This window comes from Nicotiana tabacum, chromosome 10 (assembly GCF_000715075.1).
Source record: "Nicotiana tabacum cultivar K326 chromosome 10, ASM71507v2, whole genome shotgun sequence".
NCBI lineage: Eukaryota > Viridiplantae > Streptophyta > Magnoliopsida > Solanales > Solanaceae > Nicotiana > Nicotiana tabacum.
The window spans coordinates 18,851,121-18,873,491 of record NC_134089.1 but is presented as its reverse complement, the minus strand read 5'-3'; the positions used below and the strand labels follow the sequence as shown (position 1 = coordinate 18,873,491).

The following is a 22,371-nucleotide window of genomic DNA, read 5'->3' as shown; positions in this document are numbered from 1 at the left end:
TGTCGCCTTAGATTTTTATCCTTTGAAACCAATCAGCCTAATATCCCACCCTTTAGGACTAGTAGTCCTAAGTGCCTCCGGGACTGATAGGAATGGGACGGGTAATAGCTTGCAGTAGTAATTGAGACTAATCCGCACTTTAATACCTTAACGAGGTGGAAAGGGTAGATATGGATATGATGACCGGTGATCTAATGCCACGTGTAACCCCTATTTTGAGGAGTAATTACCGGTTATTGCATTGACGTGATCCATATTAAATATAAACCTAGGATCCCCTTTCCTTTTATTTGCAAACTCATTTTTTAACTCTTCTTTTAATTGTTCTTTCTTTTTTTATGTTTTTAAATCCCCTAATATTTGAGCCCGTACTTGTATATTTGCTAAATTCACAATAACTGTCTAGCCGGGAACCACACTAGTGAATCCTGAGGGGTGCCTAACACCTTCCCCTTGGGATAACTTCAACCCTTACCCTATCTCTGGTTATTCAAATGACTTAGATTTGAACCCCATTGGTGTCCTAATGCACCTTAAACCATTAGGTGGCGACTCTTCAAAAATGCAAAACCCAGTTCCTGAAAGGAACGAGTTGTCCCATACCAAATGTCATAAACCCGATTTCGTGAGAAAAAGGGGGCACGACAAATGTCACAGCTCCTTAGTCTATAATAAGAGAAATGATACTATCGTTATTGTTTCAGCGTCGTAACTAGTATATATCAACCACAACCTATCTTACAATGAAACAGACAGTTCCTCCCCATCTTATATGACTTCCCACAAGTTAAAACAATCACCAAATAGCCTAACAATGGCAACTATAACCAACAATAGCAACAACAACAATATAATCCAATATGATCTTCTCCTATTATCTTCACAATCATATTGAGCGGCAAACTCGTTTTTACTAATAACAAAATAAAATTGAATCCAAATCTTAATCTATAAATTAGTTTACAACCTTCAGAACATCATACTTATATGTATTATATGATTCCTAGTTCAAAACATCTACAAAATGCCTTCCAAAACAGCCTCACACACCTAACACCTTAGCTTTTATCGTCAATCACTTGTTTTTCATGTTTTATTCTTTAATCAACTTAATTAATACCTAGAAAAGCTTAACTACGGCAGCCACAACATTATAAAATTATTTCTCATAATTTTCAGTCACCACAAACCATATATTTAGCCACAAAATAGTCCAACCAAAAAGATAACCATATCTCATGTTCTTTCAAGTCCTATCTTGTGAGTTTTCACTCAAGTAACACAACCAACACAAGATTATCCTTGGGAACAACCAAGAAGATGTTATACATACCTTGGACAACAGCTAAACTTGAAACCCATCTCAACTTAGCTCACAATAGTCCTCAATCACACCACAATATCATAGAAGCATTCTCTTATAATCTTTAACACTTATGATGATGATTTGAGTTGATTTCTCTTAAATTTGGTTTTTGGGATCTTGAGATATGTTATAGAAGGTTTTGGAGAGCTTTTGGACGAATTTTGGGTGAGAAATGACCCGAAATGAGTCTCAAACATCTTTTTAAAAAAGTAAGGTCGGTGGCCGTCTCAAGTGGGTTCCAACTGAGTTGCTTGCGTAGTCTTGCAAAAATGCGAATATATCTGTACTCCGACGTCGTATAGATGAATAATTTAATGCGTTGAAAATTAGACTAAAAAATCTTCAATTTTGTGGGTGGATAACCCCGTAAATCCAAGTACATTGAGAGAAAATATCATTGACATTTGACCTAATTCATTAAAATTTATGAACGTAACTTGTGACGACTTTCGTCGACTTTTGTTTCACAACTCGCTTGACTTCAAGACTTATGATACAGATATTATATGATTCAAATACCTTAAAACACGACCTCCTTAGTATATTAAGCACCTCTATTTTTACCCGAAAATATGAATTACAACATCCTTGATTCGTTTTGCTTCTAACTTCTAATAATTGTTAGCTGCTCTTATATACCCTTGTATCATTTAAGAACAATATGATTAAATTCTTATTATCTTAAAGATAATCTCTTCTCGGATTTACGTCAACTAACTTACAACATGATCTAACGTACACGAATATGGGTTGTAACACCAGAGGGGCTCGGACGAGTTTCGGACACGTAACTGAGTGTTTGATAGAGTTAGAATCTGTTGGTTTTTGTGAAGAAGCTTCAGGTCTCGTAATTGTGAGAAATGAGCTGTAATTGTGAAGTTTATCTCGGGTTTGTTGGGCTCGCATTTGCGAACTCAGTGTTCGCATTTGCGATGGAGGACTGGGTAAGCTTGGTTCGCATTTGCGATCATCCTGATCGCTTTTGTGATGTGTCACTGGTTCACAATTGCGAACAATATGTCGTATTTGTGACTGTAGAAAAGGTGTGAGGATCTTCGCTCTTGCAAACCCAGGCCGCAATTACGACACCTGCGACTAGACAAAAGCCGGGGGACGTGATTTTTAACCTCATTTTTATATTTTGGAACCCTAGGCTCGGTATGAGGCAATTTTGAAGAGGGAATATCATCTACAAACTTTGGGTGACTAATTTTAATCCATCTCTAATCATACTCCATCAATTTATCTTAGATTTTAACATCAAAATCATGTGAATCAAAGTAAAAATTTGTGAAATCTTGTCAAGTTTTTGAAAAATTAGAAATTAAGTTTCAAGAGTCGATTTGGACTCGATTGTTGAAACTAATCACATATATAAACTCGTGGGGTCAAGGGTAGTCGTAATCTACCATTAGACCCGGGTTTTTATCGGACGGCCCCAGGTTGACTTTTGTTGACTTTTGTTGACTTTTTGAGAAAAGTGTAAAGATCTTTGCTTTATCTATTGTAATTGATTACCCTAGAATTGTTTGATGATATTAAGTCGATTTTGGTTAGATTCGATTGGTTTGGAAGCGAATTTTAGAGAAAAGGCCCCAGTTGGGCTTTGATTTTATTGCGGAGCGAGGTAAGTATTGGGTCTAACCTTGATTTGAGGGAATTAGGAACCCTTAAGCTATATGTTATGTGAATTACGTGTATAACGGCATATATGCAAGGTAATGAGTGTATATACGCCGTCAAAATAATTATTTCAATGCCTTCTCGTATTTCACGAATTATCTCATCTCATGTCTTAACTGTTATATGCTTTAATTGCTTTTTATGCTGTAATTTGTTACTTGTCATTAATTATTCTTGTATTGAATTGTTTGTCCCTTCCATAATTCTGTGATTAATTTCTACTTGCCTTAATTGTCTTACTTGCACACCTTAATTGTCACGTCTTGAATTGTCTTGTTGCTTTTGTATTATTTGTAGCAATCCTTTGATTAGTACGTGGTTCCTTTATCGCTTTGCTTTCATATCCTTTGATTGTAGAGATTTTTGTAAATTGAGCTATTGGATTGATTACGTTTATTGAAATTATTTATGGATCGGGTTTCGCACTGCAATGGTTGTGATGTGGTGGGATAATGGAGGATTACGACATTTATTCTAATGATATGGTGGGATCGGGTTGCGCACCGCAACTGTTGTGTATGTAATACTTGATATTGATAAATGATAATATGGTATAATAAGGGAGGATTATGACATTGATTATGATGATATGATGGGATCGAATTGAGTGCCGCTATAGATTGTATACGTGATTTCAGATATTGCTAAATGATACTATGGTGAAATAAGGGAGGATTGTGTGTGTACGGTGGGATCGGGTTGCGCGCCGCAACGGATTTTTTGTGTTGTACTCGTTATTGTTATTGTTTAGTTTTCAGCATTTTTATATGAAGTTACGAGGTCTGTTATTCTAGGTTCTTTGGTTGTAAGGTTGACTTCATTTTCATAAATTAACTGCTTTACTTTTATTCCTGTCTTCATTCCGTGTTATTATTATTATTACTGCGTACAAGTTATTGTAAGTGGCCTGCTTTGGCCTCGTCACTACTTCGTCGAGGTTAAGCTCGGCACTTACAAAGTACATGTGGTCGTTTGTACTCATACTACAGTCCCCATTTTTTGTGCAAATTTCGGAATGGGTCCTAGCGACATTCAGTAGATTTGCTTGGATCGAGTTCTTGACGGAGACTTGAGGTACAACTGCACAGAGTTAGCAGCCCTGAAGTCCCCTTCAACATCACCTTAGTTGTTTATTTCGATTCAGACAGTTATGTCTTTATTTAAATTATTATTTGTAGTACTTTAGGCGCTCGTGTATCCGTAACACCAGTTTTGGGATTGTATTTGAATATCGCCATTTATTAGTTTATTTACTGTATTTCAGTTTATTTAACTTATTAGTTTTTATTTAATTTGAATTGTTAAAAGTGGTTAATAATTATATCTAATGTTGGCTTGACTAGCACTGAAATGTTAGACGACATAACTATTGTGAAAATTTCGGATGGTGACACAAATACTTAGATAAAGATAAATATTGCTCCATAAGCAACATTAGGAGTTAGGACTAAGATAAGCATTAGATTGATTAAGCTCGCCAAATTAGCTCTTACCAGGTCTTCAAACAGAAGCTCCGCTCCGCTCAGGAAACAAATAGCGCCAACTGCTAGCCTATTTGCATTCCGCAAGCGAAGAACTTTCCAGAAGCCTCCAACATCCCCGCGTTTCTCCATCGCCGTCTTCGATCAACGAGACCCGCATATTACGCAAATTCCTTGCACAAAAAGCAAGCAAAATCAAAATATTTACAGCGATGCGTCGTCGCTTAAAGCCTAGGGTTCCTCCTCTCCTTTTGCTCTTCTATAGTTCCATTCTTCTCAGCTCGCTTCCAGGTAATTTTCACGAAAAACTCGGAAAGTAGCTGATTTCTGAATAAATGAATCGATTTTATGATTATACTGAACTAATTGATGGCTAAATGAAGAAACCTTATGTTTTTGTTTTGCTTCAGGATTGATTGCAGCTGCGATTGTTACTCTAGATTCGATCGAAATATATAACACTCATGAATTGTTAGGATCGACACCGGAAGTTTATTTTGAGTGTAAAGGTGAAAATAGAACAAATTTGCCTGATGTGAAGAAGAAACATGAGCTGTATACCTTTAAGGGCGAAGAGTCTTGGCAGGTATATAACTACTGTAACTTTGTCGGTATCTGAAATTAGTTACAGCATTTCTCAGTTGAAAAAGTTATGCAGTTGCCTTGTAAATTTTGCTTTGTTTGGAAAAATATTAAATTTTTACTTCATTAACGGGAAGCCATCTGTGAAACTATTGACTTTTTTCATGTTTAGTCAATCAACTAACTACACCTCAATCTCGAATTTTGGCAATTTTTAAGCTGACCGTTAGAGGCGGATCCATGATTTGAACGGCATATTTGGGATTTTCTGAACCCACAATTCATTTGAATTTCTGGGTCCAGAACATATCATTTGTACATATCTAGTGTGTTGAGTCTCCCACATTGGATAGGGATAGAGGACTTGGTCTCCTTGTATGGCTTAGGTAATCCTCACCACATGGGCTAGCTTCTAGGGTTGAGGCCCAATGTTCATTTCTTTATCATGTTATCAGAGCCGGACTGATCCAATTCTTTGATTCATCGATGTGGGCCCCCATAATATATTGTCCATGCCCCAGTTGGTAGGCCTGGGTGTGCGGGGGTGTTATTCTCTTACATTGGATAGGGATAGGGGGCTTGGTTTCCTTATATGGCTTGGGCAATCTTGACCTCGTGAACTAGGTTTTGGGGTTGAGTTAAGCCCAAGGTTCATTTCTTTATCATAGTGTGTTTTTAACGCATATATATAGGGTCTAAGACGAAACCAATGAGTTCAATTAAACTGTTACACTGTAGATCCACTTCTGTTGATCGTTAACCTATAACAACCTTCTCTTTTGTTTGGACTTGAGATCGGCTATGCTTTGCACACTGGGAGTTAAGCTGACTTTGCTATTATACCAAAATAGAATTATAAAACACATTAGAGAATAATAAAGCCAACTTTGTTATTCTACTGAGTTCGTGCACGGAATCCAATGCACGAACTCCTGTAAGCTCCTTTCATACCCTCTATCGACCAAGGAAGGTGCTACTGATCCCTGAATCGAGGGACGACGCGCTTTCAATCTCCTACAGCTCCCTACCAAGCCCTTCCACTGCATGAACTACCCTTAAAGTAAATGATTTCTTAAGTACTCTTGCGAAATTGTTGGTTTATCATATTTCCATCTATCTTATTCTCTTGTAGTTAGTTTTTGTATAATTTCAAAGAGAAGTGGAATATAATCAGATGTATCTTTTCAAACTTATTTCCTTTATGTAACAATGCCATTTGCCAATTACTACAATTTGCTCCTGCTTAAATTCATTTTGAGAACAGGAAAAGCTAAAACAAGAAATTTTCTAACTATCTATAAAATGTGCTCTAGCAAAATCCTCTTTTTTCTTCCTTCAGGTCAACTCTGTCAATCAGAACTGAGCAAGTCAAGTTCTATTTAGATGTACAGTTTCAGGAAAAAAAGTTCATCAATGTCTACCTAGAAGGTTAAATTATTTTAGTAGTAATTGCCCCTTTTAGTTGAGGTTACCTCCAGAGATATTTTCTTCAAGACTCTGTAATTGCGCCTTTATGTAACAATGCCATTTGCCAATTACTACAATTTGCTCCTGCTTAAATTCATTTTGAGAACAGGAAAAGCTAAAACAAGAAATTTTCTAACTATCTATAAAATGTGCTCTAGCAAAATCCTCTTTTTTCTTCCTTCAGGTCAACTCTGTCAATCAGAACTGAGCAAGTCAAGTTCTATTTAGATGTACAGTTTCAGAAAAAAAAGTTCATCAATGTCTACCTAGAAGGTTAAATTATTTTAGTAGTAAGTGCCCCTTTTAGTTGAGGTTACCTCCAGAGATATTTTCTTCAAGACTCTGTATCAGCTAATCTGGAAGGATTATTAGTCTCTTACCCCTCATTGAGGAGGAAAAGGTCTGTCGTAAAGCAGCTTGTAGACCTCGTCTCTACAGAAAGTCATTCTTCTTCAGCTGAGATGTCTTAGTATTCCACCTCTCAGTTGATTGTAGTCATTTCTTCTTACAAAGTGCTTGATAACATTGGTTTAGTTGGGCTGATGTGGTTATGGGGAGTTCACTTGTTTGGTTCTCTTTACCTTTGTTTTTCTCCTTCAAGGAGTAGAAGTTGGGATTAGGCTTAAAAGTTTTCCGTTGTCACATTATGGAAGTATTTCCAAGAATCTTAAGCTAAAGTTAATGGTGGAAGGGAAATAAGAGAGAGCAGGGGATGAGATGTTGGCATTGCATGATGGGAAGCATATCGAGGGCATTTGCAGGCCTGGAAAGATAAGTGCTAATTGACAGGGGACAGTTGTTGGGAGATGAGTTGCCTGGGAGCTGCACTGGTGGGCGGTGGCAATGGTATTGGTAGGTGAAGTTGGGAGATGGTAAAGAGGGGTTTCTGGAGGTGGAATTTCTTGGTTTTAACCTAGGCATAGGCGCATAGCTGTGCATGAAGGCAATAACCATTACCTACTCTACCATAATAATAAATGGATAAACTTTCAATTGTGTACATATATCTACCAAAAGATTTCTTGGAATGATATGACATTGCTAGTGCGTGGATGAATACGGAAGAGAACATTACAAAGTGGAACCGTCTTCCCTCCCCTCTCCCCCACCCCACCCCAAAAAGAATAATAATTGTAATAAAAAAAGTAAAAGGAAAGGAAACTAAACAGTTGACCATCTAAAGCTTGTTTTGACAAGAAAGAGAACTTGCAACCAGGATGCAGAGCAGTGTATACCATCTTTCTTTTCATAATTTCCTTCCAAGTCTTACTCCATGATACATAGGAGTACTCATAGTAAAGTCGGACACTCCTCAGTAAGTTACAAGCCTACCTCATATGTGTGGCTGTCCGGCAGAAGAGACTCCTATCCTTAACTAACGATGGTGTTTTGTTTGCTTTTGTGCATCAATGGAAGAATTTAAAATTGTCTTCCATTTTAGACTATTACTGTCGTAACTTGGAAGGTTTCTGAAGCAGCTTGCAAGCTTGTCTATGTCTGTTCTTTTAGAAGTTTACAAGTTTGCTGATCTTATGTGCTTGGCATAAGACATCTTCTTTCGGAAGCTGATGATGTTGCATTTTTATGTTTTTAGCCTCTGACAGAACTCGAAGAAAAAAAGTGCAAACGATGCGGGATATATGAGAAAGACTCATTTATAAAGCCTGATGATGTATTTGATGAGTGGGAGTTCTGTGCCTCTGATTTTACTAGAACTGATGGGAAGTATATTCATTTCAAGGAGAAAGAGTTCAATGCCACATTCTTGTGTCCAGACTGTGTCCCTCTTGAAGGTGGTGAGTATTCTATCTTCTGCTGTCTCCTCTTCTCCTCGGTTAATGCGGTGCATTTCGTGTAACAACAATTGACTTGAGGCTATTTGACATTTTACTGCACATAAACTCATACATGCTCTAAGAAAAAAACCCCCTCATAAATGCTCTAACATATAGTTCCAATATCAAGTATCTACGGAAATTCATTTATGTTCTCTAAGATCTCTCCTTGCTGATCAACATAAGCATCTAATAAAATGTACCCCAATCTCTGCCCCCAAGGCTTTGATTTATTGCAAGGATGCAACTAGTTGTGGCAAAATAGTTAAAAGAAAACAGTTATCCACCTATATTATCCATTAAAAAGTGGGTTAGATAATGAACTTTTTAAAAACGGGTCAAATATGGATAAGAACCATATTATCCACTTAGAAAATGGATAACCAATGGGTTCAACTTTTCATTTATATAAAGCCTCAAATTGGAGGTTCCTCAAGTTTGGGAGAGTAGAAATTCTCCCAAAAGTGATCATATTTCGGAAGTCGTGGATAATATGGATATCCATATTATCCACCGGTTAACCCGTTTTTTATTCGTATTAAATATGGGTCGGGGCGAATAATTTATCCGGTTTGCATTACACGTTTTGACCCGCCCATATCCGACCCGACCCGCCAGTTTGTCACCCCTAGATGCAACGTAGGATGTGTGGAAAGACGCATCTCTAGTTCAAACTCCTTCCTTTTGCCTTGTGAGATCTCCTTCCGATGAATGTACTGAAGCTATTGATTGAATTAAGTAACTTTTTTAGGGTCATTTGTTCAACTAGAGGTGTCAATAGATATTTGAAAACCGACTAAACCGACCGAACTGTACCGCACCGAATCGATTTTTAGGTTTCTTTTAAAGAAACCGTAGGTTTTTATATAAATCTATAACCGTACCTATAATTAGGATATGTTTTTTATTTTATAAAAATAAACCGAAAAAATACCGAACCATACCGAATAAATTTTACAAGTGAAAAATATATTTATATAGTAAACTTAAAACTAATAAAGCATTAAATTTTTCATTGGGCCTTGGAATTATAAAAACTGATACAAGTTAACAAGTAATTAAACTCAAAATACTAGTTCCTAAAACCTATTATCCTACTTATACTTAAACTAAGTTATTTCAAGTATCTTTATTAGCAAGATATAAAGTATTCCAGCGATTATGAGTAGCAAACTATAATGTATTGAATATGTTTCCCTCCATACAATTTAGATTTATCTTTTTTAATATTTAATATAGACTTTATTCTTGAGTCCCAGCTTGGTTAATATCTTTCCACTCGTGTGATTTATATTTTCTTTGCTTTTACTTGGTTTCTTTTACGTTGCTGTCGAATAGTTGATGTATCTATACTCTAGTCATCTCTCATGTTTTTTAATTTATCACCTTTTAAACAATAAAAATATCTAGAGAGTTTTGCTAAGTCCTATAAAAGAACGCATGTTATTGCATTCTACTTTTACTGGTGAATTTTACATGGCATTTAAAAAAATACCGAAAATTAACCGAACTGTACCGATATCGAAGTGAAACCGACATGATTGGGACGGTTTCGAAAAGTCTAATTTTGGTTATGCATAATAGAATAACCGAAGAATTGGTATGGTACAAATTTTATAAAATAACCGGCCGAACCGAACCATTGACACCCCTAGCCATAACTCACAGTGGAATTGTCGATTAACAACCACCAACCCCCCAAGAAAAAATAGTACCCCAAACTTTCGGAAGATCTGTAGTGCTTCTCGGAAAGAAAGCAAATAATAAGAAAAAAAGGCTTTGGTGGGTAAATCTTTGAGTTTCAGTGTGATGTAGGATTTGGGCTCCTCTAATTGGCGCTGCAATTAAAAAACGTGAGTACCACCCTACCTTAACTAAGGGGCATCGACACAGACGTTAATGAAAATGTTTGGCATTTTTCCTAGTTCTATAATTGAATTATTTGCTTCTTAAAAGAACCTGAATAAAAGGAAAGTTTGACTTCCCTTGCAGACTATTATGATGACGAGTTGGATTTCCGGCGATCTTTGTTCTGAATGACATTTCATTATGTCCCCCCCTGATATCCCTTTTGCACTGAATCCTTGGTTAATCTTTAAAACTAAGTTTATTATATGACCTATTGTGACATTGTTGGTGAGATTATCCAATTTAACGCAGCATTAAATTCACAAGTTATGATATCATTCTTATTTGTGCAACAAAATTCTTGTATTTATAGTATCTGGTCTATTCTTCCCACATGGATGCTTGCCCCTTTGTTAGGATGCTCTATAATTTGTTCTCTATATTTGGTTACTTATGGTGTGTCATTGCATGGTTCCTCTGTAGCTTCAAATCACTCAGCTGGCTCGCAAACGAAGGGAAAGGGAATGCACTGGGTTCTAGTGCTGCTTATCTGTGTGGTAGTGTCAACTTTTGTAGTTCTTGGAGCAGTGACTGCCTACAAATATTGGCAAAAGAGAAAAAAGCAACAAGATCAAGCTCGATTCTTGAAGCTGTTTGAGGATGGCGATGACATAGAGGATGATTTGGGCATTGGACCACTTAGTCATGTCATTTAGGGAGAAAAAGAAGTGCATCCTCTTCTCATGGTATACGTGAAACACTTGCACATGTTTTTTGTTTTCAAATTTTTCTTGGAAGGAACTATCGAGACAGTTGTATAGTGTAACTTAACAGTGTGAGAGGAAGAGAGAGAGAGAGAGATTGTGTAAAGTCATCGTACTGCAAGAGAAATGTTGAACTGGTCCTTGATCCTGAAAAAGAAAGATATTTTGCTTCAAGATGTTGGACAGCCAAGGGTCGTTTAAAGTGAAATGAAATAGTGTAATTGCCTGTGGACTTTGGCTTGGTCTTAATTGGCAGGTAAAGTGTAAGTATTGTGGATTTGCTGCTGTAAATATTATAGTAGATCCATTCAATTTAATTGTCCTATTTATCCCTTATAAATGTGATGAAAATCACCAAATAAAAAGTTATACATTTTCTTAAATTCAAAAAGTTTTGAGAAAAAGAAATAAGCAAAATAGAAAAGGGAGATTACAAGAGATCAAGTAATATCAATATGCATTCTGGCTAGTAGGACTGCACATACGTACTTATAGAGCCACGTAATCTTAATACCCAAAATAAGTAAATAGATAAACCAAGTTTCAACTGAATGGGTGATGTCTCATCTTTTGACTACAGACTGTAGAGTTATAGCCTATAGGGATGCTTAGGTTCAGAGTAGATGAACACCCATACCTAAAGTAATCAAAATCCAAAATAATAAGAAAAGGATTTAGGTATTGCTTAAAAAACTGAAAAATTATTATAAGAATCCATTCCTATCAAGTGAAAATAATGGCAAATAGAAAGTTGATTTCGTAAAGAAGTGAAGGCGTGTGCAGTAGAGATTAGGAATTTTTTGGTCACCACATTATCCACTTGGAAAGTGAAATTCAATAAAAATTAGAAAAATTAGAGCCATTTGCAACCAATACACACAAGAAGTAGCAGTAGCTTCTATATTAGTAACACGCAATAAGTAGCAAAGTCCAAACCTTAACGTCATCTTTTATATTTTTTGACATTCAATACATCCAAACCTATTGGCCTTAGTGCTTAACGTCAGGTTCCCTCCACGTACATATGAAAAGTAAGTCATTCGTATTAGCTCATTAACTCGCTTTAACGCACTCTCACTATATTGGTGCGGATTTGTGTAGGGTATTGTCTGTATAATTATTTGAGCTTTGATACCTACTTGTCATGACCCAAAAACCCAACCAATTGTGATGACGCCTAATTAACGAACATGCTAAGCAAGCCGGACTTAACAATAATGAACCATAATAGCAGAAAAAACATAATTAACATAAGTCTAAACCTTAATATAGCAAAATACGCCAATACATGATAAATCCTCTAGAACTAGTAAGTGTAAAGTCATGAGCTCTAAACCGGAAATACAGTCTGAAAGCTAAATAGCAATATTTTCTGAAATAAAGACAACAATACAATATAGAAAGAAACGCCAAGACTGCAGTCGAGAATGCAGCTCTACCTCGTCCATTACCGGTGACTGTGACCTCTAAGGGGATGAAATGCTTTGTACCAAGACTTTTTTGTTCTTAGAACTCGAACCCTCCTCTAGTTAAATATGAAGGATCTCAATTTTCAACCATCTCACTGTTGGACGTATAACATTTGACGTTTTACTGATGTCCACTATATTTGAGAAGGAAAAACAATTCTTATGAGTGGGTTAATCCCTAAAGAAATAGGAAAAATTAGTAGCATCAGCTTTCAACTAATAACTTAAAGTCGTAGATTTCTTTTGAAAGGATGAAACTACAATTTTAAAACGCGGTTAGATATTCTTCGACCTAATTAGGTCTTCGTTGTTGTAAATTACTTCTCAGGTTATTAAAAGAAGATGTTCCTTGTCAAAATTTAACCAATTGATAAAGTTCCAATTGTGCTCATTTACTCGAATCACTTGAAAGGAATTTATTAGGTTAGAAAAATAGTGGTTGAAATTTTGTTTCTTTAGCCTGTGAACCTTCCTCTAAAGAGTGGTGTACAAGAAACTTTGGGTTGTTGCACATGATGACTCTAAAAATATTTTTACTGTCAAAAAAGGGCTCGTCAAATTACATTGACCCAAAACAATAAGAGCTCGTCCATATCAAGCCTGATATAGTAGCGTGAAAATATAAAGTAATAACAAGCTATAACGAGTCAAATTTGCACAAAGTGTAAGAATGCATTATACTGTCAAAAAAGGCAGCCCGGTGCACTAAGCTCTCGGGTTCGGGGAAGGCCTGGACCACAAAAGGCCTATCAACCTTACCATGCATTTCTGCAGGAGGCTGTTTCCACGGTCAAACCCGTAACCTCCTGATCACATGACAACAACTTTACCAGTTACGCCAAGGCTCTCATTCGATGCATTACACTGTCAGTGTATATAAAAACTCTTTTTTATTATCTTTACTTTTTTGTTTGGTATTTCTTTACCTTTCTTGATCACAAATGGCAGAGATCACATACCCAAGTTCTAATATTTTTACAAGAAACCTCAGGGTAGAAATAGACCAAGTAGTTGATGATGTAAATTACATATACTTATTCAATGGAAGGCATCCAACTTGTCACCTACTGATCTTACTTTAATAGAAATTTCAAACCTCACTACCACACGAAAAACAAAACTTAACATTATATTCTAATACAATGGTATCAACAAAGATATTCACATAGCAAAAATACAAAGAGAAAGTGACTAAATATGAAGAAAATTTGACATTGAAAAACCTTCCAAACTCCTTCACTCCAACTACACTTTTCCCTTTCTATTTAGAGTGTGTTCTTACACACAAAACTTGTAAAAATTATACAGCCATAGATCACACTCAACACCCTTTGATCAAACATGTCTAGTCTTGGCGGAGGCGACGACATGTCTTCAGCCAGTGATCTTCCATTTTTAGGTCCAAGATCAACCATGGATCTTCAAGAATTCAGTAGAAAACCAAGACACAATGTCTCTGTCACACTAGGTGAACTATTGAAACGCGTTGGCGACTCTACTGAGGAAACATACAACAATAATTCCCTTGAACTTGGGAATCACTACTCCAATATTGCTTCTCCATCTTCATTTCCCTTTATTCTTTCTTTCCACAATCTCAGCTATAGTGTTAAAGTTAAAACCAAAATGGCACTTCCTAAGTTCTTGAGACGCGGTAATAAGGACAACGAGTTGCTAGACGATAACATGAAGATGTTGTTGAATGACATATCAGGAGAAGCAAGAGAAGGTGAAATCATGGCTGTACTTGGAGCTAGTGGTTCGGGAAAATCTACGTTGATCGATGCACTTGCAGATCGAATATCAAGAGAAAGCCTAAAAGGGACAGTAACTTTAAATGGTGAAGTTCTTGAATCAAAACTTCTTAAAGTTATCTCAGCTTATGTTATGCAAGATGATCTCTTGTTTCCAATGTTAACTGTTGAAGAAACACTCATGTTCTCAGCCGAGTTTCGTCTTCCAGGGACTTTATCTAAGTCCAAAAAGAAAGCTAGAGTTCAAGCATTAATCGATCAATTAGGCCTTACAACTGCTGCTAAAACAGTGATTGGAGATGAAGGCCATAGGGGAGTTTCTGGTGGCGAAAGAAGGCGTGTTTCTATTGGCATTGACATAATTCATGACCCTATTGTCCTTTTTCTTGATGAACCAACTTCAGGGCTTGATTCCACTAGTGCATATATGGTTGTAAAAGTCTTGCAAAGAATTGCACAAAGTGGTGGTATTGTCATCATGTCAATTCACCAGCCAAGCTATAGAATCTTGAGTCTTTTGGACCATTTGATCATCCTTTCGCGCGGAAACACAGTCTTTACTAGCTCTCCTTCAAGTTTACAACAATTTTTTGCTGAATTTGGAAATCCAATTCCAGAAAATGAAAACAGGATAGAGTTTGCTTTGGATTTCATAAGAGAACTTGAAGGAACTCCAAATGGAACCAAGAATTTAGTGGAGTTCAACAAAACATGGCAAAGGAAAAAAACCTCAAATAGTAGCAGCTTGTTTTACAATGGAACAAAACCATCACTCAAAGATGCTATAAGTGCAAGTGTTTCAAGAGGGAAATTAGTCTCAGGAGCAACAAATATCGACTCGAGTCTTTCTTCCTCAAATATTCCAAAATTTGCTAATCCATTTTGGGTTGATATGGTTGTGATAGCCAAAAGATCAATGCTGAATTCCATGAGAATGCCTGAGCTATTTGGTATGCGTTTTGGCGCCGTTGTTGTTACTGGTATTATACTAGCCACTATATTTTGGAAATTGGACAATTCACCAAAAGGGGTTCAAGAAAGGGTAGGATTTTTTGCCTTTGCAATGTCCACAACTTTTTATACTTGTGCTGAAGCAATCCCAGTATTTCTTCAAGAAAGGTACATTTTCATGAGAGAGACTGCTTATAACGCTTATCGCCGTTCCTCTTATGTTCTTTCACATGCCATTATCTCACTTCCTTCAATATTAGTCCTCTCCATTGCATTTGCTGTCACAACTTATTGGTCAGTTGGATTAGCTGGTGGCGTTTCAGGTTTCCTTTTCTTCTTGCTTTTTATGGTTGCCTCATTTTGGGCTGGAAGTTCATTTGTCACATTCCTTTCTGGTGTCATATACAATGTTATGATGGCTTACACGGTTGTTGTCGCGATCTTGGCTTATTTCGTGTTGTTTAGTGGCTATTTCATTAGTCGTGATCGGATCCCTCCTTATTGGATATGGTTTCATTATATGTCCTTAGTGAAATATCCTTATCAAGGTGTGTTACAGAATGAATTTGATGATCCTCTTAAGTGTTTTGTAAAGGGTATTCAGATTTTCGACGGCTCGCCTTTGAGGGCTGTACCTGAGCAGTTGAAGATCAAGTTGCTGCACAACATGAGCAAGACTTTGGGAATGAACATAACAAGTTCAACATGTTTGACAACAGGAGCAGATATATTGAAACAAACTGGTGTGAATGACTTAAATAAATGGTCTTGTTTGTGGATTACTATCGCTTTGGGATTTTTCTTTAGGATTCTCTTCTATTTTGCTTTAGTCATTGGAAGCAAAAATAAGAGGAGGTAAAAAAACTTTGAGGGACATATATTTACTAGTTTCTATTTTGTGTCTTAATTTTAATTGAGTAAATTATTTTTCCTCTGTTTTTCTTAGGCATTATGCTTATTTCCAAATGTCCAAATCTTGTTTAATAATGTTCACTAAGTTGTATTCAGATGGTTAGATTTGGATATTGTTAGTTCTGCTATTTTGTGGAAAATAGTATTTGCATGTATATATCCTTCTAACCACAATCTAATCATTTTGTAAGTGTATTTTTATAATCATACGGGATATGGTATGTACGTGAAGGGGAGCTTTGGAGCAACTGCAAAGTTATTTCTACGTGACCGGGTTCAAGCCGTAAAAACAATCAATAATGCTTGTACTAAGGTAGGCTGTTTATACCATACACCTTAGGGTGCGACTCTTCCTCGAACCGTGCGTGAACACAAAATACCTTATGCACTAGGCTGCCGTTTTTAATTTGGGATATGATATACAAGAAATCAACACCACTTTGCTTCACATTGAAACTCAAATTCTCTTAGGATGATCAAATGTTACTTGTGGTAGAAAAAGGTCCGTTTCTAATATACATTGGAAAGTAAGTGAAAATTTGATAGGAACTCAGAATACAATATTGGGTACCCCTATTATATATTTAATTCCGTCCACATATACTTAATATTAATAACGTGAACACAACAATAATTTATAGATAGTTTAAGACAAATTATCTAACGCGTGGGGAGTTTCTATTTCTCAGAACTGTACTCATGATCAAGAAAAGCAAGTAAAATTCTGGAATGTTTATTCCAGCCATATTTTCTAATAGGTTAACTTCTATAACAACAGTGTGAAAGTTTTTTAGTTTTTATGTCTCTACCCATAATTATGTGTAACTACTCACAATAATTGAAACCTGTTACATTAAAACAAACACCATTTATGTATATTTAATCGATTAATTTATCTTTTATTTGAGAACATTCATATGGAAAGCAAACACAGTTTTCTATTTCCTGTGAGTCGCCCATAGTACAACAATCAGAGTGGCGCAGCGGAAGCGTGGTGGGCCCATAACCCACAGGTCCCAGGATCGAAACCTGGCTCTGATATAAAAGAGTAGCTTCCCAAGCCATTTTTTTTAAAAAAAAAAAAATTTAATTCTGGACCTTCATTGTTGGGCTCAACAAAATGGGCCTGCAAACCATTGAATTTTGGGCCAAAATATTTTTTATACAAGCACTAAATCTGGACCGTTCTTTTTCTGTCGGTTCAAGCAAGATAAACACCCGATAATAAATATGCTATTTTATGCATAACTTGAAGGGTCTCCTCTTTTTACAAACAGGGTTTCAAGAAGCAGCCAGCAGTGTTAGTAACGAATTTCGCCCTTAAGGTAATTTTTTTTCTTTCTTATATTCGTTAATTTTAAGCTTTCTCTGTTTATCCATGGTTTTAAAGATTGTTAGAAGAAAAAGAAATTGTTTTTTTTTTTTAATTCATTTTGTGATGTGCCCTAAAATTGTTGTCTAAAACGGCTTGTGGATTCGTATTAGTGAGAATTTGTGGTGGTTGTGCGTGAAATACTTTATTGGTTTTATTTGTATAGGTTTTTTTTTTTGTTGTGAATTTTGTTGAATTTTGGTTAAATGTTAGGTCTAGGTAGTATTGGCTCTTTTGTATCACGGTGGACCCAATAAAAATTTGAAGTTTAGTCTTTAAATCCCAAATTCTTTATTTTGTTGTGGGGTTAGATTAGGTTGAAAGGGCTTTATGATTTCTTGCAGTTTTCTTAAACAGTTGACGAGTTCTAGCAGTTATATTCTTCTTTTGCCCTTGACATTGTTGATTATGGATTTTGATTGAGACTGGATTGGATAAGGCTCATGATTTTCTAACAATTTGAATTTGTGGTAGCTGGTTCTGATTACTTGTGTGTGTTTTCTTGGTTGGTTTTTTGGATAGAGCTGAGTTTCAATTTGACATGCATGCTTTTCTCCGTCCGCTGTATGTATTGGAGGTGCAAGCTTTCAATGTAGGGAAAAAAGTTATAGTTTAATCTTTTCTTTATACATATTGTGAGCTGCTGATTTCAGTTTCTGGGAAGGGGAAATTTGCTACAAGGAATTTGTTAGGATCTTTTGTATATGGAATGTTTTGGTAGTATTACTCCCGGAAAGCTCATCTTCTTGGCTGATAAAGAAGCCATACTATGACTTAACTTTTTGGGGGTGGGAGGAGGTATTACTTAGGCAAATTGGTTGAGAAAATTCAGTATTGTACCTAAAATATAACTAGTTTTGTCAGCCTCTGCTTGACTTGTGCGAAGTTGTCTGAGTTGGATTGTGTCAATTGAAAATGTCAGGTTGGACAGAGTTGGTTTTTTCTCTTTTTTCTTTTTGAAGAGCTTAAAATTAATTTATCTCTGTGGATTGGACTTTACCCTTCCAAAAGTATGTCAGTGAATTCAAGTCTTTCTTGGCTCAAATAAGTTTGCGTCACTTTTATGGGTTTACATTAGTTTTCCACATTTTTTTAGAGAATGGCTCAATGTGCTAGTTTTGATTTCTTGTTTTTTTGGGTTATTGGCCAGCAATAGTGCTGCTTTAGATTACCTTTTGGAATGCTTGACTTAGTCATTAATCTTCATTCTGTGCATGTTTTCAGTTTGAGAATCGTGCTGTAAAGATGCCTCGTTATGATGATCGATCGGGAAATAGCACTCGTCTCTATGTGGGCCACTTGTCTTCACGGACCCGTTCACGTGATCTGGAGCGTGTATTCAGTAAATATGGGAGGTAATTCTTTTTCCATAATCTTCGTGCATCATGCATTTCTTTGTATAGGTCACCACATTGTACATTGCTTTCTTACTGCTTTTGATGTTTGCCAGTTCTCATTGAGCAACTGAAATTGCAGAAATGGCAAATGCAGGGATAAATAATTATTACAACCATGTTATGTTGTTTGTTGATCTTCCTAGAATACCTTGGGTAATTTTTTCCTTGTGTTGTTGTCTAATGGTCACTTTGTTCATCTAGCCTAAGTTCAACCCATTCCTATACAAACTGCTTCTTCTTGAAGTTGCTCAAATAGAATGGAAGCATAACTTCCCTTTTGTCCTTGAGATTCTTGGTTCCTTAGTGTTTTAGTTTGAGATCTCAAATCCATGTATAACCTTTGCTTGTTAAATTGGAAGAGGGTGCAGGCGGAGATATTTCTGCTCTCCTTTTCTCATTTTTTTCGTTTGTTTCTTTTCCTTCATTTGTTTCATTGGTCTGTTCTCTTTGGACCAATTTATATGATATGTTAGATCATAGTTTGCTGCGCTTTGTTTCCCTGTATTTGTATGTCATAAAGCTCTAGTTCTGATCTTTGTTCTGATCTTGGACAATAACTCATAGTTCTCTGTGGGGAACTCCTTAGAATTGCACAACTGGTTTAAGCACACTAGCAGGGAGTCAGTGGAGGTTTACATTTTTAAGTCTCCCATCTCTGTATTGGAATTTCCTTCCACTAGCATATGTATTACTCGGGTATCTTATCAATTATTATATATAAAGGAAAATGTGTTCCAGATGCTTGTGAGTTTAACTTGAATGATCTTGTTGACGGTTTATAGGCATTTGCCTGGCCCGAAGGTCAATCTTGAGAGGGTGGCCTTGGTGGAATTGATGGAAAGTCTTGCCGGGTTTTAGGAGACTTCGGTGATTCTTTCTGTAATGGCCTTGGTGGAGTCTTGCCCAGTTTTAGGAGACTTTGGTGGTTCTTTCTATAATGTCTTTGCGTATTTTTATGGAATTCCAACAATCTCAAACTGGTGTTTAGTTCGTCTTGAGGGGCAAGTGTACATGCACTTCCTGTGCTTAAGTAAGTAATGATGGCCTTACTGTTTCTGGCAACCATTTCCGCAGAGTACGTGATGTGGACATGAAGCACGACTATGCCTTCGTAGTATGTATCCTCTCTTTGATTTCCCTCTGTCTAATGGTGTTATTGTTTTCGTTACTTTCTACGTTTGACCCCCTAACCATCCCTGCCAAAAAAAAAAACTTTTGTTTGCCACACAATGTGTTTCGAACAGGAATTTAGTGATCCACGAGATGCTGATGATGCAAGATACTATTTAGATGGGCGGGACGTTGATGGCCGCCGCATAATTGTGGAATTTGCTAAGGGAGTAAGTATTCTGTACTTGTATTTCCTGGAATTCTCCTCCTCCCCCCCCCCAAACCACGCGTCTGTCTTTTTGTACTGTCCTATATCGTCTTCTATTTAATCCACCTTAAGTTGATTGATTTGTAGATGCTGAACTTCATATTGCTCCCCCCTCAACCCAGCCGTCTGTCTTTTTGTACTGTCCTATATTGTCTTCTATTTACTCCACCTTAAGTTGATTGATTTGTAGATGCTGAACTTCATATTGCTTCTCCCCCCCCCCCACCCCCCACCCACCCACCCACACACACACAAAAAAAAATTACACCCGAGAAAAGATAAGATAGGGATAAAGTAAGTTGTTGAACTCCGTCTCTGATGAATTCTTCGAGCAATTAGTTTTGGTGAAGTAACATCCATGACTCACCTGTGACTTGTCAGTTCAGACTTCTGATAATGGTTTTTCCTCTAGGTGCCACGTGGACCTGGTGGTTCGCGTGAGTATCTTGGCAAAGGACCTGCTCCTGGCTCAGGCCGTTGCTTCAACTGTGGCCTTGAAGGTCACTGGGCTCGAGATTGCAAAGCTGGGGATTGGAAGAATAAATGTTATCGGTGTGGAGAAAGAGGCCATATAGAAAAAAAATGCCCAAATAGTCCTAAAAAACTCAGGTACTTGGTACTTGAACTCCTGGGAAGCATTGCTTCTCTATTTTCAACCCCCCAATATTTTTTCCTTTCTGTAATTGACTTTGTTATGTTCATTGCAGTCGACGGGATCGGAGCTACTCACGGTCGCCTGTCAGGTCAAGGTCACACTCACGTTCACGTTCTCCTCGTCGTCGAAGTTACAGCAGAAGTCGCAGCTATAGGTGAGTATTTGCTTGTTGTTTTACTGTACTTTGCAAGCCTTAACTGGTGTTTGCCCATGGTCTCACTTGCAAAGGTTCAGTTTTTGCATGTTGATGTTTGCCATCAGTATTAGCAAATATCTTCAGTCACAATGCTTACCATTAGTGGTGAAATTTTGAAAATTAGTTTTGAGGTGAAATGTCTTCAGTCACAATGCTTCAACTTTTTTATATAATCTTTTTCGACTTCAACTTCAAAGATTCTTTTTTCAACTCCAACTAAATATTGTGTTTCTGAGCTCTTTGTTTTCTTCTTTCAGTCCATCAAGATCTCCTGCTCCAAGGAGAGGAAAAGTTGACATAGAGAGGAGGTCAAGAAGCTACAGTAGGAGCCCTGAGCCAAAGAAGGCTAGTCCAAGTCCTAGTCTGAGTCCTCCACCGAAGACAAGGAAGCATAGCCCGACACCCGAAGATGGAAGCCCTACGGAAGCAATGAGGACGACCACCAGAGAAGAAGGTAGCTATAGCCAAAGCCCCAGAGAGAGAAGTGCAAGTCCTTTAAGTCCTAGACGAGGGGATAGCCCTGCACCTGAAAGGGATGAGGACAGCCCTGCTGAAGCTAACGGTGGAAGTCGCAGCCTGAGTCCCAAGTACCAGAGGAACCGTGCAGATGATGACGAGGATGAAGGTGAGTATAATAATCAACGCTCAGGCAGAGAGAGCGAGTCGCCTTGACCTGTGTTGAGGGATTCGTAACGAAGCATCTTCTTGTGGAAACAACTGTATGCAAGCACCTTGGTTGATCTTTCTGAATGGATTTTGTCGAGGCTGGACCTTGTGAAGCCCGAATGAGATATATTTGAAACGAATTTGACTATATCTATATTTGGTATTGTTAGTACAATAGTTGGTATTTCATGATTTCCTGTCTCATATATTATGCAGCTGTTACTGGTGCTGTTACTTTTCATAAAAAATAATATCCTTAACTGCACCATTTGATTGAAAGAGTTTGTCCTTTAATTAGTTATAAGAAAATATGCATATAGTACCTTCCGTGCAGCTTATTAGTATGTTTAGAATTCGATGTGAACATTTACATTTTACATGATAATGTGCTGAAGTGTAAATATACACTAGAGTGGAGTAGTGATGAAATTAATCGTTTGGATACTCCTACAGTCCTCTTTCAATTTGTCATTCTTTTTGAAGACAGTGGAACGTAATTGACAGTATTAAACAAGAGATTCAACAGTATAAAATCCGTGTTTGGCCAAGTTGGAAAAATCAACTTACTTTGAGAAGTGCATTTTTTTCAAAAGTA

The 22,371-nt window shown here is 37.0% G+C and overlaps 3 protein-coding genes across 4 annotated transcripts; all 3 read left to right on the top strand.

The window, feature by feature from the left end:
- Positions 1 to 4,493: 4,493 nt before the first annotated feature.
- On the top strand, positions 4,494 to 11,275 carry LOC107817164 (uncharacterized). Its single transcript, XM_016642940.1, has 4 exons — positions 4,494 to 4,821; positions 4,941 to 5,116; positions 8,174 to 8,375; positions 10,746 to 11,275. Exons 1-4 carry the CDS (start codon positions 4,743 to 4,745, stop codon positions 10,976 to 10,978), a joined length of 690 nt encoding a protein of 229 aa, XP_016498426.1. The 5' UTR covers positions 4,494 to 4,742; the 3' UTR covers positions 10,979 to 11,275.
- A 2,377-nt stretch (positions 11,276 to 13,652) lies between these two features.
- LOC107817165 (ABC transporter G family member 20-like) lies at positions 13,653 to 16,281 on the top strand. Its single transcript, XM_016642941.2, has one exon. It carries the CDS (start codon positions 13,837 to 13,839, stop codon positions 16,057 to 16,059), a length of 2,223 nt encoding a protein of 740 aa, XP_016498427.1. The 5' UTR covers positions 13,653 to 13,836; the 3' UTR covers positions 16,060 to 16,281.
- Positions 16,282 to 17,314: 1,033 nt separating this feature from the next.
- LOC107817167 (uncharacterized) lies at positions 17,315 to 21,968 on the top strand. 2 transcript variants are annotated; one of them, XM_016642942.2, is made up of 7 exons: positions 17,315 to 17,437; positions 18,709 to 18,839; positions 19,956 to 19,995; positions 20,126 to 20,221; positions 20,672 to 20,868; positions 20,967 to 21,068; positions 21,368 to 21,968. In XM_016642942.2, exons 2-7 carry the CDS (start codon positions 18,730 to 18,732, stop codon positions 21,780 to 21,782), a joined length of 960 nt encoding a protein of 319 aa, XP_016498428.2. In that variant the 5' UTR covers positions 17,315 to 17,437; positions 18,709 to 18,729; the 3' UTR covers positions 21,783 to 21,968. The 2 variants fall into 2 exon arrangements, with proteins under 2 accessions (XP_016498428.2, XP_016498429.2); XM_016642943.2 differs by having other exon boundaries at positions 17,367 to 17,437; positions 19,664 to 19,995.
- Positions 21,969 to 22,371: the final 403 nt, after the last annotated feature.

What these genes read in the sequence shown, in the direction of transcription:
- LOC107817165 (XM_016642941.2), top strand. Translation starts at nt 13,837, where the DNA reads ATGTCTAGTCTTGGCGGAGGCGACGACATGTCTTCAGCCAGTGATCTT.
- LOC107817164 (XM_016642940.1), top strand. Translation starts at nt 4,743, where the DNA reads ATGCGTCGTCGCTTAAAGCCTAGGGTTCCTCCTCTCCTTTTGCTCTTC. An exon ending in TCTTCTCAGCTCGCTTCCAG is followed by an intron (nt 4,822 to 4,940) that starts GTAATTTTCACG and finishes GTTTTGCTTCAG; the next exon opens with GATTGATTGCAGCTGCGATT. An exon ending in CTGTGTCCCTCTTGAAGGTG is followed by an intron (nt 8,376 to 10,745) that starts GTGAGTATTCTA and finishes GTTCCTCTGTAG; the next exon opens with CTTCAAATCACTCAGCTGGC.
- LOC107817167 (XM_016642942.2), top strand. Translation starts at nt 18,730, where the DNA reads ATGCCTCGTTATGATGATCGATCGGGAAATAGCACTCGTCTCTATGTG. An exon ending in TTGTGGAATTTGCTAAGGGA is followed by an intron (nt 20,222 to 20,671) that starts GTAAGTATTCTG and finishes TTTTTCCTCTAG; the next exon opens with GTGCCACGTGGACCTGGTGG. An exon ending in AGCAGAAGTCGCAGCTATAG is followed by an intron (nt 21,069 to 21,367) that starts GTGAGTATTTGC and finishes TTCTTCTTTCAG; the next exon opens with TCCATCAAGATCTCCTGCTC.